Below are 12213 nucleotides of genomic sequence, written 5' to 3' on the forward strand. Positions count from 1 at the left end.
ATTTTTAATGTATAATATATATATATATATATATATATTTATTATACAGTGTATATATATATATATATATATATATATATATATATATATATGTTAATATTTATCAATATTTATCTCAAGCAAGAACAAAATAATTATTGTATAATATACATTATTATTACTATTACATTTATTTATTTATTTAAATATAATAATAAAACAAGTTTTACATGTATATATTTAGAGTTAATATGTTAATATGTAGGTAATGTAAATGTTGTCCATACAAAGGTCTTCTAAGCAAGAATCATATACTGTATATTAGTATAATTTTTGTATTTTTTATTAGAATGATAATATATACATTATTAGTAGTAGTAATATATATATATACACACAGCATACTGTATATACAGTATATATATATATATATATAAAACAATTAGTTGTCATTTTTTTTAAAAGTCTCTCAAACAAGAATAGTATGTATTATTTATTCTTGTATAATAATAATGTATATTAATTATTTTTGTATTATAATAATAATAATGTATATATTATTTTCATACATAAATCATACTAATATACAGTATATGATATATGTGAAAGTATATATGAAATGAGCATCTTGTGTGAAATCTGAGCATTTCTTTAAAGGAGTTAACATGTCACTAATTTGCTTATTTCATTAGGGACCAAGACATAGCACAGAATCTTACTTATTTCTTCATTTTATGTCATAAATTGTATCTATTCATTCGAAAATCCACTATTTATAAATCACTAATTAAATGTAAGAATTGTTTTACATTGATCATGTGATCTCCTTTATACCAAAGATTAGAATTCTTTAATTAATGTAATTTTACATATTCAGATTGCTTGTGAAATGAAATTAATATTTTTGGGAGTGGTAGTATTGTGAGAATGGAGGCATGGAAATCCAAGCCTTGTTGTAGAACGTGAAATGCTCGTTTTGCCCATTTGAGGGCAGAAGCTCTTAACTCAACAGGGCATGCAAGAACTCCTGCACTGGCTGTGAGGAGTGGAAATGCAGGGTGTTAACATGTCCACAGCAATGTTGCATCATATTGCAAACTATAAATCACAGTACACACGACTCACAGTCAGGGATACCTTGGCACTTTTTTATTGCAATAGCTCTATTACAAGCAAAAACCTTCTGATAAATATACACCAAAAATAAAATATAAAAATGTAGAACTGACCAAAAATAAATAAATAATAAAAAAATTACCATCTTTAAATACAACCAAAGGAGGTGCCGTGTAACATGTTAGACAATAGAAGGAATATCAAAAATTACAATATTTACAAAGGAAGACGGCGCTGATAATGGTCTGCTTCAGTCGATATTACCAACATGTTTCAGCCCAATCACAAACTTTCAGCTAAAGTGAGAACTGACCAAATGAACTGTGAATCGTCAACACAGATTCCGTCCATTTCTATTGGTTTTCTTTTTTTTTTGTCCAACGCTTCCTTTCAGTCATTGAAAAAAGGCAAACAATTCGGCACAATCCCAAAAAATACCAGTATCCCCAAACTATAACCTCAGTGGAGCCCCTAGTACAAACAAACACAAGCTTGATTACTTTTCCAGGCTGTCACGGTAGTTATTGTGTAGAAAAAGTCCCAAGAAACGGTTTACTACGTGTTTTATTTTCTCCATTTCACATTTTACTTACATTAAAGCAACGCAATATCATGACACAATAGCATGACACAAAAGCTAGTCAAATAAAGAGAAGCAGCCGCAGGTGGGCCGCTGCCGAAACGAATGGAGGAAAAGTCACTGACGTACTGCGTCGTCCCAACATCATCTGGACTACTACTGTAAAGCTTACACATCGTACTACACAGCTTTCAACCACAACCTCAACCCAACATCTCTTCATATAAAGCTTTCAGGTACAAGCACAAAAGGACTAATAACTCTTGGTAATAAAAAGGCCCAAGAGATGAGGGAAAACAGGTGTTTTGACGTTATATATACACTGAAATCCCCTTCTCAGTGAGTACTATTTTCGTACAATTGCGATCACCAGCGATGCACTATACAAACTGTCCCGTTAACAGTGAACGTCAATGCATTGGATTCAATAAATAAACACAATTAATAAATAAACAACAAACAAACAGGATGTACCATGTAGGGAATGCAGAGTAACAGGATTTGTACATTTGTACCAGCGTCCTGGTGTAATGTGGCAGTTTGTAAGACTAGTCGTGAAATGCAAGTACGCGACCTCAAGAAGTAAACATACTGTATCTTTTCTTTAGTCCAATGGCTACATCAAGGCCTAACATTTTCAGAAGCTATGTAAACAATGCAGCATTGCATTTGAAATGAACCATAAGAGTCTATGGTCATAGAAATAATAGTACTTTGCATCTCAACTGACTTCAAAGTCGATAATACTTGACAACTCGCTAATACAGACGAGGTTGAACTGATTTTGAGAGTTGTTTCCCAATGGCAACAACAGCAGATAGCATCCAGGTAACATAAAAACACTGTCATCTAAAAAGTGCTCTTAGAAAAGTGTCTATACTTGTTTCGAAGCTTTGCGTTGGTCAAAATGCTCATATTCCTTTTTTTTTTATTTGTCCAATGTTACATAATTCACATTCACAGACACAATCGCAATCCCTTTTGACATTTAATCACATGCAGGATATGAATTACAGATATCTACAATTCAGTTTTTACTAGATAAAATGCTGTATTTTGATATCAGTAATTAAGTGTGCACTTGTAAAAACGTTAATTCTTTATATAAACAAATGATGCCGTTACTCGTGGGAATACCCATTTTTTATATCAAAACACAATTACAATTATATTTTAAACTTCAGTTATAATTCCAACTTCACAAATCAGTAATGCATTTTTACCAGTAAAAATGATAATTTTACTGATTTCCCAATGATAAATTACATTGTTACTAGTACAAATATCTATTCCCGATATCAACAATTGAATTACAGTACAAGTAGTACAAATGTTCATTTTAGATATTGCTAATTTGGGTTTCACTAGTGGCAATTTTAATTTCAGATCTCTATAATGTTATTGTAACTAGTAAGAAAGTAATTTAAGAGATCTTTAATTACTCTTCAATTGATTCTTATCTGAAATACCAAATCTAACATGCTGAAATACATTTACAGATATCAAAAATGACCATTTTCACCAGTTGTAATTCACAAAAATGCAGCTGCATATAAAAAATTATTACGCTTGCTAGATGATTTTTTTGACATCAAGAATGGGTAATTCCATGAGTAATTCTGTTATTTTTTAAATCAAGAATTAACTTTTTACTAGTGCAAACTTAACTGCTGATATACTGGTGAAAATGCAATTATAGATATAAAAAATGATGGCTTTTGCAAGTTGAAATTCCATTTTTGATGTCAAGAATGTGTATTTCCGCAAGTAATGGCGTCATATTTGATATTAAGAATTAATGTTTGCACTAGTGCAAACATAATTACTGATATTAATAATTAGCATGTTAACAAGTGAAAATTGAACTTGAGATATACTGTATATCATTCACATCCTGCACGATTGATGGGCTTGCCATGCAGACACTCTCGTAGGAAGATGTTTTCATGCAACGAAAACACTGATTGAGATGATTTTGATTACACTGTACAAAAGAAAAAAAACAAAAAAACAAAAACAGAAGTGGTTTCACAAAGTGGTTTGTGTGGTAAAACAAAACCCTTTTACAGTATATGCACTGTATGTGTAGGCAACTCATTGCTCCCTGAAAAAATATTAATTGACTTTATATAAATAAAAATCAAGTGTTACGTTTGGCGAGTATCTTGGGGAGTGGCGGGGGTTACAGGAAGGTAGCGCTAAGTACCCGGCTCATAATACAAAATGATATTCAATATACAAGCTCCTCCTATCTACACAGATCTATACCATTTTGCGTGGAGAAACGCAAACCTGTAATGTAAGAGCTATGATGCGATTTAATACCATTTACACAAAAATATAAGTGCTAGACGTTTGGAGCTCACAGTTCTGATGAAGCGAACCCAATCTTGTAAACAAGACCAGAAAACATTATTGTTCCTTCAAAAACAGACCAATGAAACCAGTTGTTGAGGCAGTTTTGTGGGAAATACAGAGCATAAGAGGTTGTGCAGTTTCTCAGTATTGGTTGTCGGAGGTCTGAGGAGGCGGCAGCTTCCGATTTGGCGTTCCAGAGTTCCCCTCGGGCATCGGCATATGACTCAATCTGCAAGGGTGAGGAGATAGAATGCATGTTATGAAATGCTTCAGATTTAGATGTATACATCATTTTTCGACACTTGAATTAATGGGATAGTTCATTAAAAAATGAAAATCTGTCATCATTTACTCCCCCCTGATGTCGTTCCAAACCTGTATGACTTTCTTCTGTGGAACACTAAAGGAGATGTTAATGACAACCTCCGTCACCATTCACTTTCACTGTATGGAAAAAAGATGCTATGAAAGTGAATGGTGATTGAGGATGTAATTCTGCCAAACATCTACTTTTGTGTTCCACAAAATAAAGAAAGTCATATGGGTTTGTAACAACATGAGGGTGAGTAAATTATAATAGAACTTACATTTTTGGGTGAACTGTCTCTTCAACAAATTTAAATTCTATTATAATTTACTCATCCTCATGTTGTTACAAACCCATATGACTTTCTTTAAATTCTAACTCTTTTTCCTCAACTTTGTAATCATCCTCATCAATTAAAAGGCATTAATATAGTGTAATCATGCAAACTGGCAGCTTGTTTCTATTCAGCTCTTGACAGTTGGCTAGAGTCATATTGACATCCCACAAACTATTTTGATTGGTTAAGATGTAGGTTAGAACAGACCAATCAAACCACTTTGTGGGCGAGGCTTGATTGGGATCTAGATCAGTCTCTGCTCATTAGGGTTCTTATGCTACTGAAACAAAATATCTAATGCAATTTTGTTGTAGGAAATTACATTATAAACATCAGTTCGAAATCAAGAGGAAGATGAAGATGATGACTGTCATCTTGCAATATAACAACTGTCTACAAGCAATATAAAATAATATATATTGTATATTTCTTTAGTATCACCTAATTTTAAGAGGTAGAATCTTGTGCTCTTATCTATACGATAGGTTTCTAAGAGACAGGTGCTGATTTCAGCAATGTTTCTAAATGTATCCCAACTCTTAAAGGGACCTTTTATTTAAAAATGAATGACTCATTCATTATATCATTTACTTGCTCTCACTTTCCTCAATACCTTTACGACTTTCTTTCTTCAGTAGGACACAATAGATGTTGTTAAGTGGGACGTTAGCCTCAGTCACCATTCACTTTAATTACATCTTATTTTCCATATAATGTGAATGGTGACTGAGGCTGTTAGTCCATAACGTTATGCCTATCATCTCCTTTTGTGCTCTTTGGAAGAAAAGAAAGTCATAAAGGTTTGGAACAGCATAAGGATAAGTTAATTACGACCAAATTGTCATTTTGGGGTGAACTTACCCTTTACAATTTTAACCTTTGTAAACTAGCTTATATTAGTGAGACATTTTCTCTTTGTTGTAGTTTTTTGTTAATAAAAGGTCAGATAATATGGCATGAATGCTTTCTCATTGCAAAAAATGCAAGCAATATGGTCAGAAGACCAGTAACACTTTACAATAAGGTTCCATTTGTTAACGTTAGTTAATGTTTTAGGTGTCATGAACTAACAATGAACAATATATTTTTAGAGAATGATTTAATCTTTGTAAATGTTAGTTAATAAAAACAAAATTGTTCATTGTTAGTTCATGTAAATTCATAGTGCATTAACTAGTTAACAAATACAACTTTTGATTTTAAAAATGTATTAGTTTTATGTTAAAATTAACATTAACCAAGATTAATAAATGCTGTAGAAGAATCATTAATTGTTAGTTTATTTTAACTAATGTAGTTAACTAATGTTAACAAATAGAACCTTAGTGGAAAGTGTTACCAGAAAACCAGAGAACCAACTTTAGATTACTTGTATCACTACAGTGTGAGTGCAACCTGACACATCAATCTCTTTATATATATATATATATATATATATATAAAGCTTTTGCAAATGAGCTTGAAATTCAAATAATGTAAGTAAAAGGGCTGAAAAATATGTCTGTTGCTAAATGGGGGTTAGGTGTGTAGGAAAAACACTCAATCCTAAGCAAAGTGTGTCTTTGATAGACTAGGAATTCAAATCAACAACAACAAAAAAAAATCAATCAATAATTTTACTCATTATTAGGTATTGATGGATGTTTTTGACTGTCACAATGGCAAACTGGTGTGAAAAAGAAAGTATGTTAAGCAGCATGCATGTGGCTTTCTTTAATTTCACACTTGCACATCACAACTCTGTTTGCACAATCGCTCTGTGCGCATTAAGTGCTCCTTTTCCCAGTGCTAGTGAAAAAAAAAAAAATCAAATCATGTTCAATCAGTTCAGTTCAGAAAAATCAATAAGAAAAAATAATGTCTTTGAAGGCAAAAGCAATATTTGTCAGCCTTTTCTTCTCACTACAACAACAGCATGCAACTACGTCATGTCGAATGGACGATTCTCTTCCGAAGTCTCCTTGGGACTGTAGAAAGACTCATTTCCCATTTAAATTCCCATTTCAAAAACAGGGAAACAATGTCAAGAGGAACAATTCACAATTATCAACAAAAAAAGCAGTTACTATACATTAAATATTGCACTCTACACTAACCTCTTATGTCACAAGTCTCAGTATTTTTGGATTTGTACAGAGGAATGAATATTGTTGCAGCATGCAGAAGTTTAATAGGGTTAGTTGCCGTAATTGATTTTGTAGCATAAGGGGAGACAGAGATACAACCAACCTTTTGAGGCAGTGGAATGTCCTCCCGACGCGGAGAAGTCTATACCAGCATAGGCTTCACTTTCTTGGAGGTTACTATGAACTTGGTGTGGAGGCGGGGTGTCGCGTGTGACCCTGGGCATTTCTCTCAGGTCCAGGGCGATGTAGTTGAGGTAGCTGGATGAGGTGTTCTGGCACATTCCTCCTATTGCAGAGTTTTCTGCATCAGCAGATGCCTCTGAGCGCGACCACACACTATCAAAGGAGGCGGAGTTCTGCCACTTGCTAGCTTCGGAGGGATTCTGGTAGGCCGAGGGCCTGATGATGCAACCATTAGCAGAGGAACCAGGCGAGGGGATGAAAGTCTCTGAACTGTGTCGTCTCCTGCCCTGCGGGTCCGCTCTGATTACCTTGGGCTCTGTTTGGCTGAGCGGAAGTCGTTCGGAGATACAAAGATGCTGCATCATTCGTAAAGGACTGCTAGCATCACCACATCCACCATGCATCTTCTCTGGATTGAAATTAGTCGAAGCCTGGCCGTAAGAGCATCCTAAGGGCCGAGCATAGTTTGGGGGGTTCCACGGAGCAACAAGCGAGTGTCGAGGAGGGCGGTCTTTATGAAGGCTGTCCATGTTCAGGCCCAAGTAGTCGTGATCGGGTGAGGAGCAGCCCAGCTGATAGCAGGGCTGGGATGGGGGCGGGGTAGAGGGGGAGGGGGAGTTTACAGAGGATGGCGAAATAGTGGCGTGAGTGGGCTGGTCCCCAAAATCCATGTGGATGTACTCACCCAGACTGGGCGGGCTGGGGGTCTCAGCAGGGGACATGGGAATGTATTCCGTCTTGTCGCATTTCTCTCGTGACGGGGCTTTGTAAGACCGCGGAAGAGAGAAGTAGGAGCCATGGGATTTCGAGCCTTCGGGTGAGGCCTGGGAAAAGCCTTCAGCCTCAGTGATTTGTGACATGTCCATGTAGTCATCATACTCAACCTGATCCTTACAGGATGGACTGTCACCCGGGAGCATCATCATGTAGCCGTATCGGTCTGCTTGCTGCGAGGAGCACAGTTGTATGTCCAAGGTGGCAGGGTGGTTTGCTCTGGGTTGCATAGGGATGTAATCTGCATTGCTGTACATCATAGGCATATAGCCATCATCTTTTGGCAGTTTCTTTTGACACTCGGAGCTAAGCAAGGGTGGTTTGTTTGGGTGATGTAACTCTGAGTAAGATTTATAAGCTGACTTCAGCAGACACGAGCAAACTTGGTGCCGTTTGGACTCCACTGGGCTTGATTCATCTAAAGACAAAGAGGTTTGCGTGGATTTCTGCTGCATACCGCCCAAACCACCACCCAGCTTTGGCTTGGAGGAATGTGCTAGCTTGAGGAAAGTCCTTTCCATGTAACTGCTCTCCTCCTCAAAGGTCCTAGCCCCGTCTTTATGCCAATCCATGGCCAAGTACTCCGTCAGCCGGTAATCCTCCCTAATGGGTGGGGTGTTGCCATGGGATTCAGGGGTGGTGCAGCTTGCATGAAAGTACCTGAAGTCACATGGGCTAGGACAAAACTCATCGGACGAGTTGAAGCCGCCATCGCTAGGAGAGCCACAAATGGATGAGCTAGATGGACGAGTGTGCGTGTCAGAGGCCGAGCCGTGCCCGCTGCTGCTGGACACACTGATAGGGCTGGTGGCAGACAGGAAGTGAGATACAGGAAGTGAAGCAGATCGGGTGTGGTGGGTCGAACCAGGAGAAATGTGGGCACAACAACTGCCTGTCTCTTCACGGCCCACACTGAGAACGGGTGTGTTCAGGTGCACCAGGCTGCCCGTCCCAGAGCTGAGGGGCCGGTCCTGGTTGCCTTCGCCCTCACTGGATGTCCGATAGCGCTGGCCCCTCCCTCCTTTACTCTTCCCTGTTGGTGGTGTGCCCGTCACCGAATCTGTCCTGGAGGGGCGCTGCAACCCGGTCTGGCTGGGGGGAAGGTTGCCGAGATGCCGGCGAGTGGTGATGAATGGGATGGGGTTTGACCCGGAGGACTGGCTCTTGCTTTGCGGTCTAAAGTCAGGAAAGGCCTTTAAGGCCTTCATAGTGTCCAGAATTGTCTCATGCATATTCTGTGCCACCACAGAGTCCTCGACTTGCACCCAGATTTCACCAGGGCCAATGGAAGAGGAGCGGCCCACCTCAATAAAGAAGAAGCTCTCAGAGTGGCCGCAGCGGCGGATGTTCATTAACGGCAAGTTCACAGCGGGCGTCTCCGAGTTAAGCTTCACCAGGTGAATAGTCTTGGCGGAAAGGCACAGACGGTACACCCCCATTAAATTCTTGGTCTGACCCAACCCTTTGGGTTTGACGTTCACCTGCCAGACCTCCTTGAAAATAGTACCTGGCGAAATCGTCCCGTAACCATCATCAAGTTCATCGGTCTCAAGCTGCCCCTTTTTGCCCTCCGTCATCAGTTCGGTGAGGGCCAAATACCAATCCTCTTGTTCCTGCTCATTCTCCGCCACCACGGCGAAATACTCATCTTTAGTATAAAGGGCAATGAGGTATTTGTTCTTAGCATCAGCCCTCTTGTTTACAGTAAAACACTGGGACAGATAAATCACCCTCTTTGCAAGGCATGCAACACCGGAGGCAGCAGCAGCTTTGAGGGCATTTTTGAATTTCTTTTCACTGTCGTAATACTCCAACCGACTGGGCCCCAGGTTGCTGGGGCCCCTCAGGACAAAGAACCTCTTGTGGCCGTGTTTCTGTTTTCTCAGATAGCCACACTTCCAGATGTCCCTTTCCACACCACCAGAGCAAACGGCAGCAGCAGCCAGGGCAGCAGCAGTGGTGTCAGCGCTCAAGACGCGACAGAAGGCAGAGTCGTGCACTTTATACTGGAGAGGTGGCAGGTTCTTCATCAAAACAGCCTCCTGAGGGCTTTCATCCGGGAAAAGATGATGCACTTTAAAGTGGTAAGGCGGATTGTATCTTCTCTGTGGCTGTGAGTGAGAGGAGGTCGTTAAGTGCATGGTCAAACAAGAGCCGCTGTTATTGATTGAGGTGGTGGAGGAGGAGGAGGAGGCGGCGGAGGACGTAGGCTCCCCGGCAGCACAAGAGATGTCGCCGTGGGTCGCGGCCGATTTCGTGACAGCGCGACGCGGTTGCGCCTCCAGTGTCAACATAACGCCGTGATTCGGTAATTGTGGCCGATCTTCCATAGGACAACGCGCAGAAAGGTCACTTCACCTCCACTTTACGCCGATGCACGGCCCATTTTTTTGGCTGCAGGTTTGTAGCTCCGATAGAATCACTGCTTCAAGTAATCAGCGCTGTCTTCCGATGTATCGTCCCGGGGATTATTCAGCACGACAAGCGCGACAAAACGGTGCGTCTTCGCAGAGCCTCCATCATCGCTCGCTGCCATTATAAAGCTTTATTTCCCCGCTTCACTCATGGTGTCTACACATCACTACAGACCAGCGAAAACATCACATGACGCGCACGTCAGCGCACGGCGCGGGGTGAACGGCGGCAGTCGGCGCTGCTGATTGGTCCGATCGTGACAAGCGCCATAACTGACATCGCTCTAGACCAATGAGAGCCGTCGATGCAGCAGCCGCGTCCTGTCGATTGGACGGGGAGATCTTTCGTCTGCCTCAGTGTGCAGACAGTGGAGCGCTGAAATAAAAATCTTTGTAATGAGAATGAAGATAAGGAGACCAGAGGCAAGAAATACAACGAAGAACGGAATGAGCACAGAATCGTGTATTTATATGTATATATGTATTTATAATGTAAATAATGGCTTATTTACATTAGAAAACAGTGTTTCTGGATCTTCATAATACTGCAATGGATCCAGATTGCTTTTTAATCACTGACAGGCGCATCTGTCTATTACGCTGGCACAAGTTAAAGGATCTATCTATCTATCTATCTATCTATCTATCTATCTATCTATCTATCTATCTATCTATCTATCTATCTACCTGTCATCAAGTTGCGTTCCCTTCTTTTTGTTGTCTTCTTGTCTGCTGTAATAATGAATTTTAATCTGGATCAAACTGCCCTCTCCTGATAATGTGATTTCAAGTGACTGTACATTAACTTATCATTATACTGTGTATCACTCATATGTTGCCACCCATAGATGTTTCCAGTTTCATTTTTTTCTTCCAGTTTGTCCTTATATTTGATATTGTATTGCTTTAAATGTTCATTGTGAGTGTTAGTAATGCAATACTTTAATGAAAATGTCAGTAATAATAAAGCATTATAAAGAAATGAACTGTTCTGCTTTCGATTGATTTTAGTTTATATATATATAAATTAATAGTTTGAAACACGTCAAGTTAATCATTAATAAAAATGTAATGTCTGTAGGATTCATACATTTTTGAAAACATTTACAACATTCCAATTTCCAATAATTCCTTGAACATAACTGTACATGAATGTACACAACTTCATCATTATTTTAAAAAGATTCAAACATATTTTTCCAGGTAAAGAATATTTTTTTTCACAAATATCATGAATGTCTTGAGTCTTGATTGAATATCAAGATGAATATCAAGACCATCTAATCTGAATAAAATGTACCTTTTTATGAAAATATCAAAATATCTGGTAATTTTTAAAAACTCCACACACAGTCATGAGGGTCTAATGAGGTCCTCTTATGTTTTTCTTTATTTTTATTATTATTCTTATTTTATTACATTTGTTTTGTTTTTTTACACCTGACTGATTTGGTGGACAAAAGTTTTTAAAATATGAAGAATATTTCAATACAAAATATGTTTTCCTGCTTCATTTTTAAACAATAACAATAGAATATCATTCCAAACTAATACCAACATTTCTTTTTCTTTCTTTTCTTTTTTTAAATAAAGAATTTCAGCTTTTAATGAGATTTTTATTTTATTCTTTTTCATTGTCTCTGGATGGACCACTTAGAATGTTTTTATTTTAAGCCATAGGAAAAAATATATCAAAATGACTCAAAATTAAACAAAAAAAAAAACAAAAAAAAACAAACAAAAAACAAACAAATAAAAAAATGTTCATCATAGATGAGGTACTCAAGTAAATGTTTTGTGTGAATTGCAATTTTAATGTATTTTTAAATAACTTAATATATCCGAAAAAAATAAAAAAATAAAAAATGAATAAATGTCCGTCATGCTTTTGACCCTTACACATTGTGTTTATACATTTTTTTCTTTACATTCAATTTACATTAACAACACATTAATATGTAACATAACATAAGGGAAATTCCACTTTCATGCAACTAACAATGCAACTAAACACCATATGGGAAAAGAAAATAGGACAT

General features: G+C 38.0%; 1 protein-coding gene across 1 annotated transcript; it reads right to left on the minus strand.

The window, feature by feature from the left end:
- Positions 1-1106: 1106 nt before the first annotated feature.
- On the minus strand, positions 1107-11138 carry LOC127430408 (insulin receptor substrate 2-A-like). Its single transcript, XM_051680140.1, has 2 exons — positions 6907-11138; positions 1107-4262 (listed from the first exon to the last, which is right to left on the minus strand). Exons 1-2 carry the CDS (start codon positions 10088-10090, stop codon positions 4258-4260), a joined length of 3189 nt encoding a protein of 1062 aa, XP_051536100.1. The 5' UTR covers positions 10091-11138; the 3' UTR covers positions 1107-4257.
- Between the last annotated feature and the right edge of the window lie 1075 nt (positions 11139-12213).

Source organism: Myxocyprinus asiaticus, chromosome 40, assembly GCF_019703515.2.
Source record: "Myxocyprinus asiaticus isolate MX2 ecotype Aquarium Trade chromosome 40, UBuf_Myxa_2, whole genome shotgun sequence".
NCBI classification, from domain to species: domain Eukaryota; kingdom Metazoa; phylum Chordata; class Actinopteri; order Cypriniformes; family Catostomidae; genus Myxocyprinus; species Myxocyprinus asiaticus.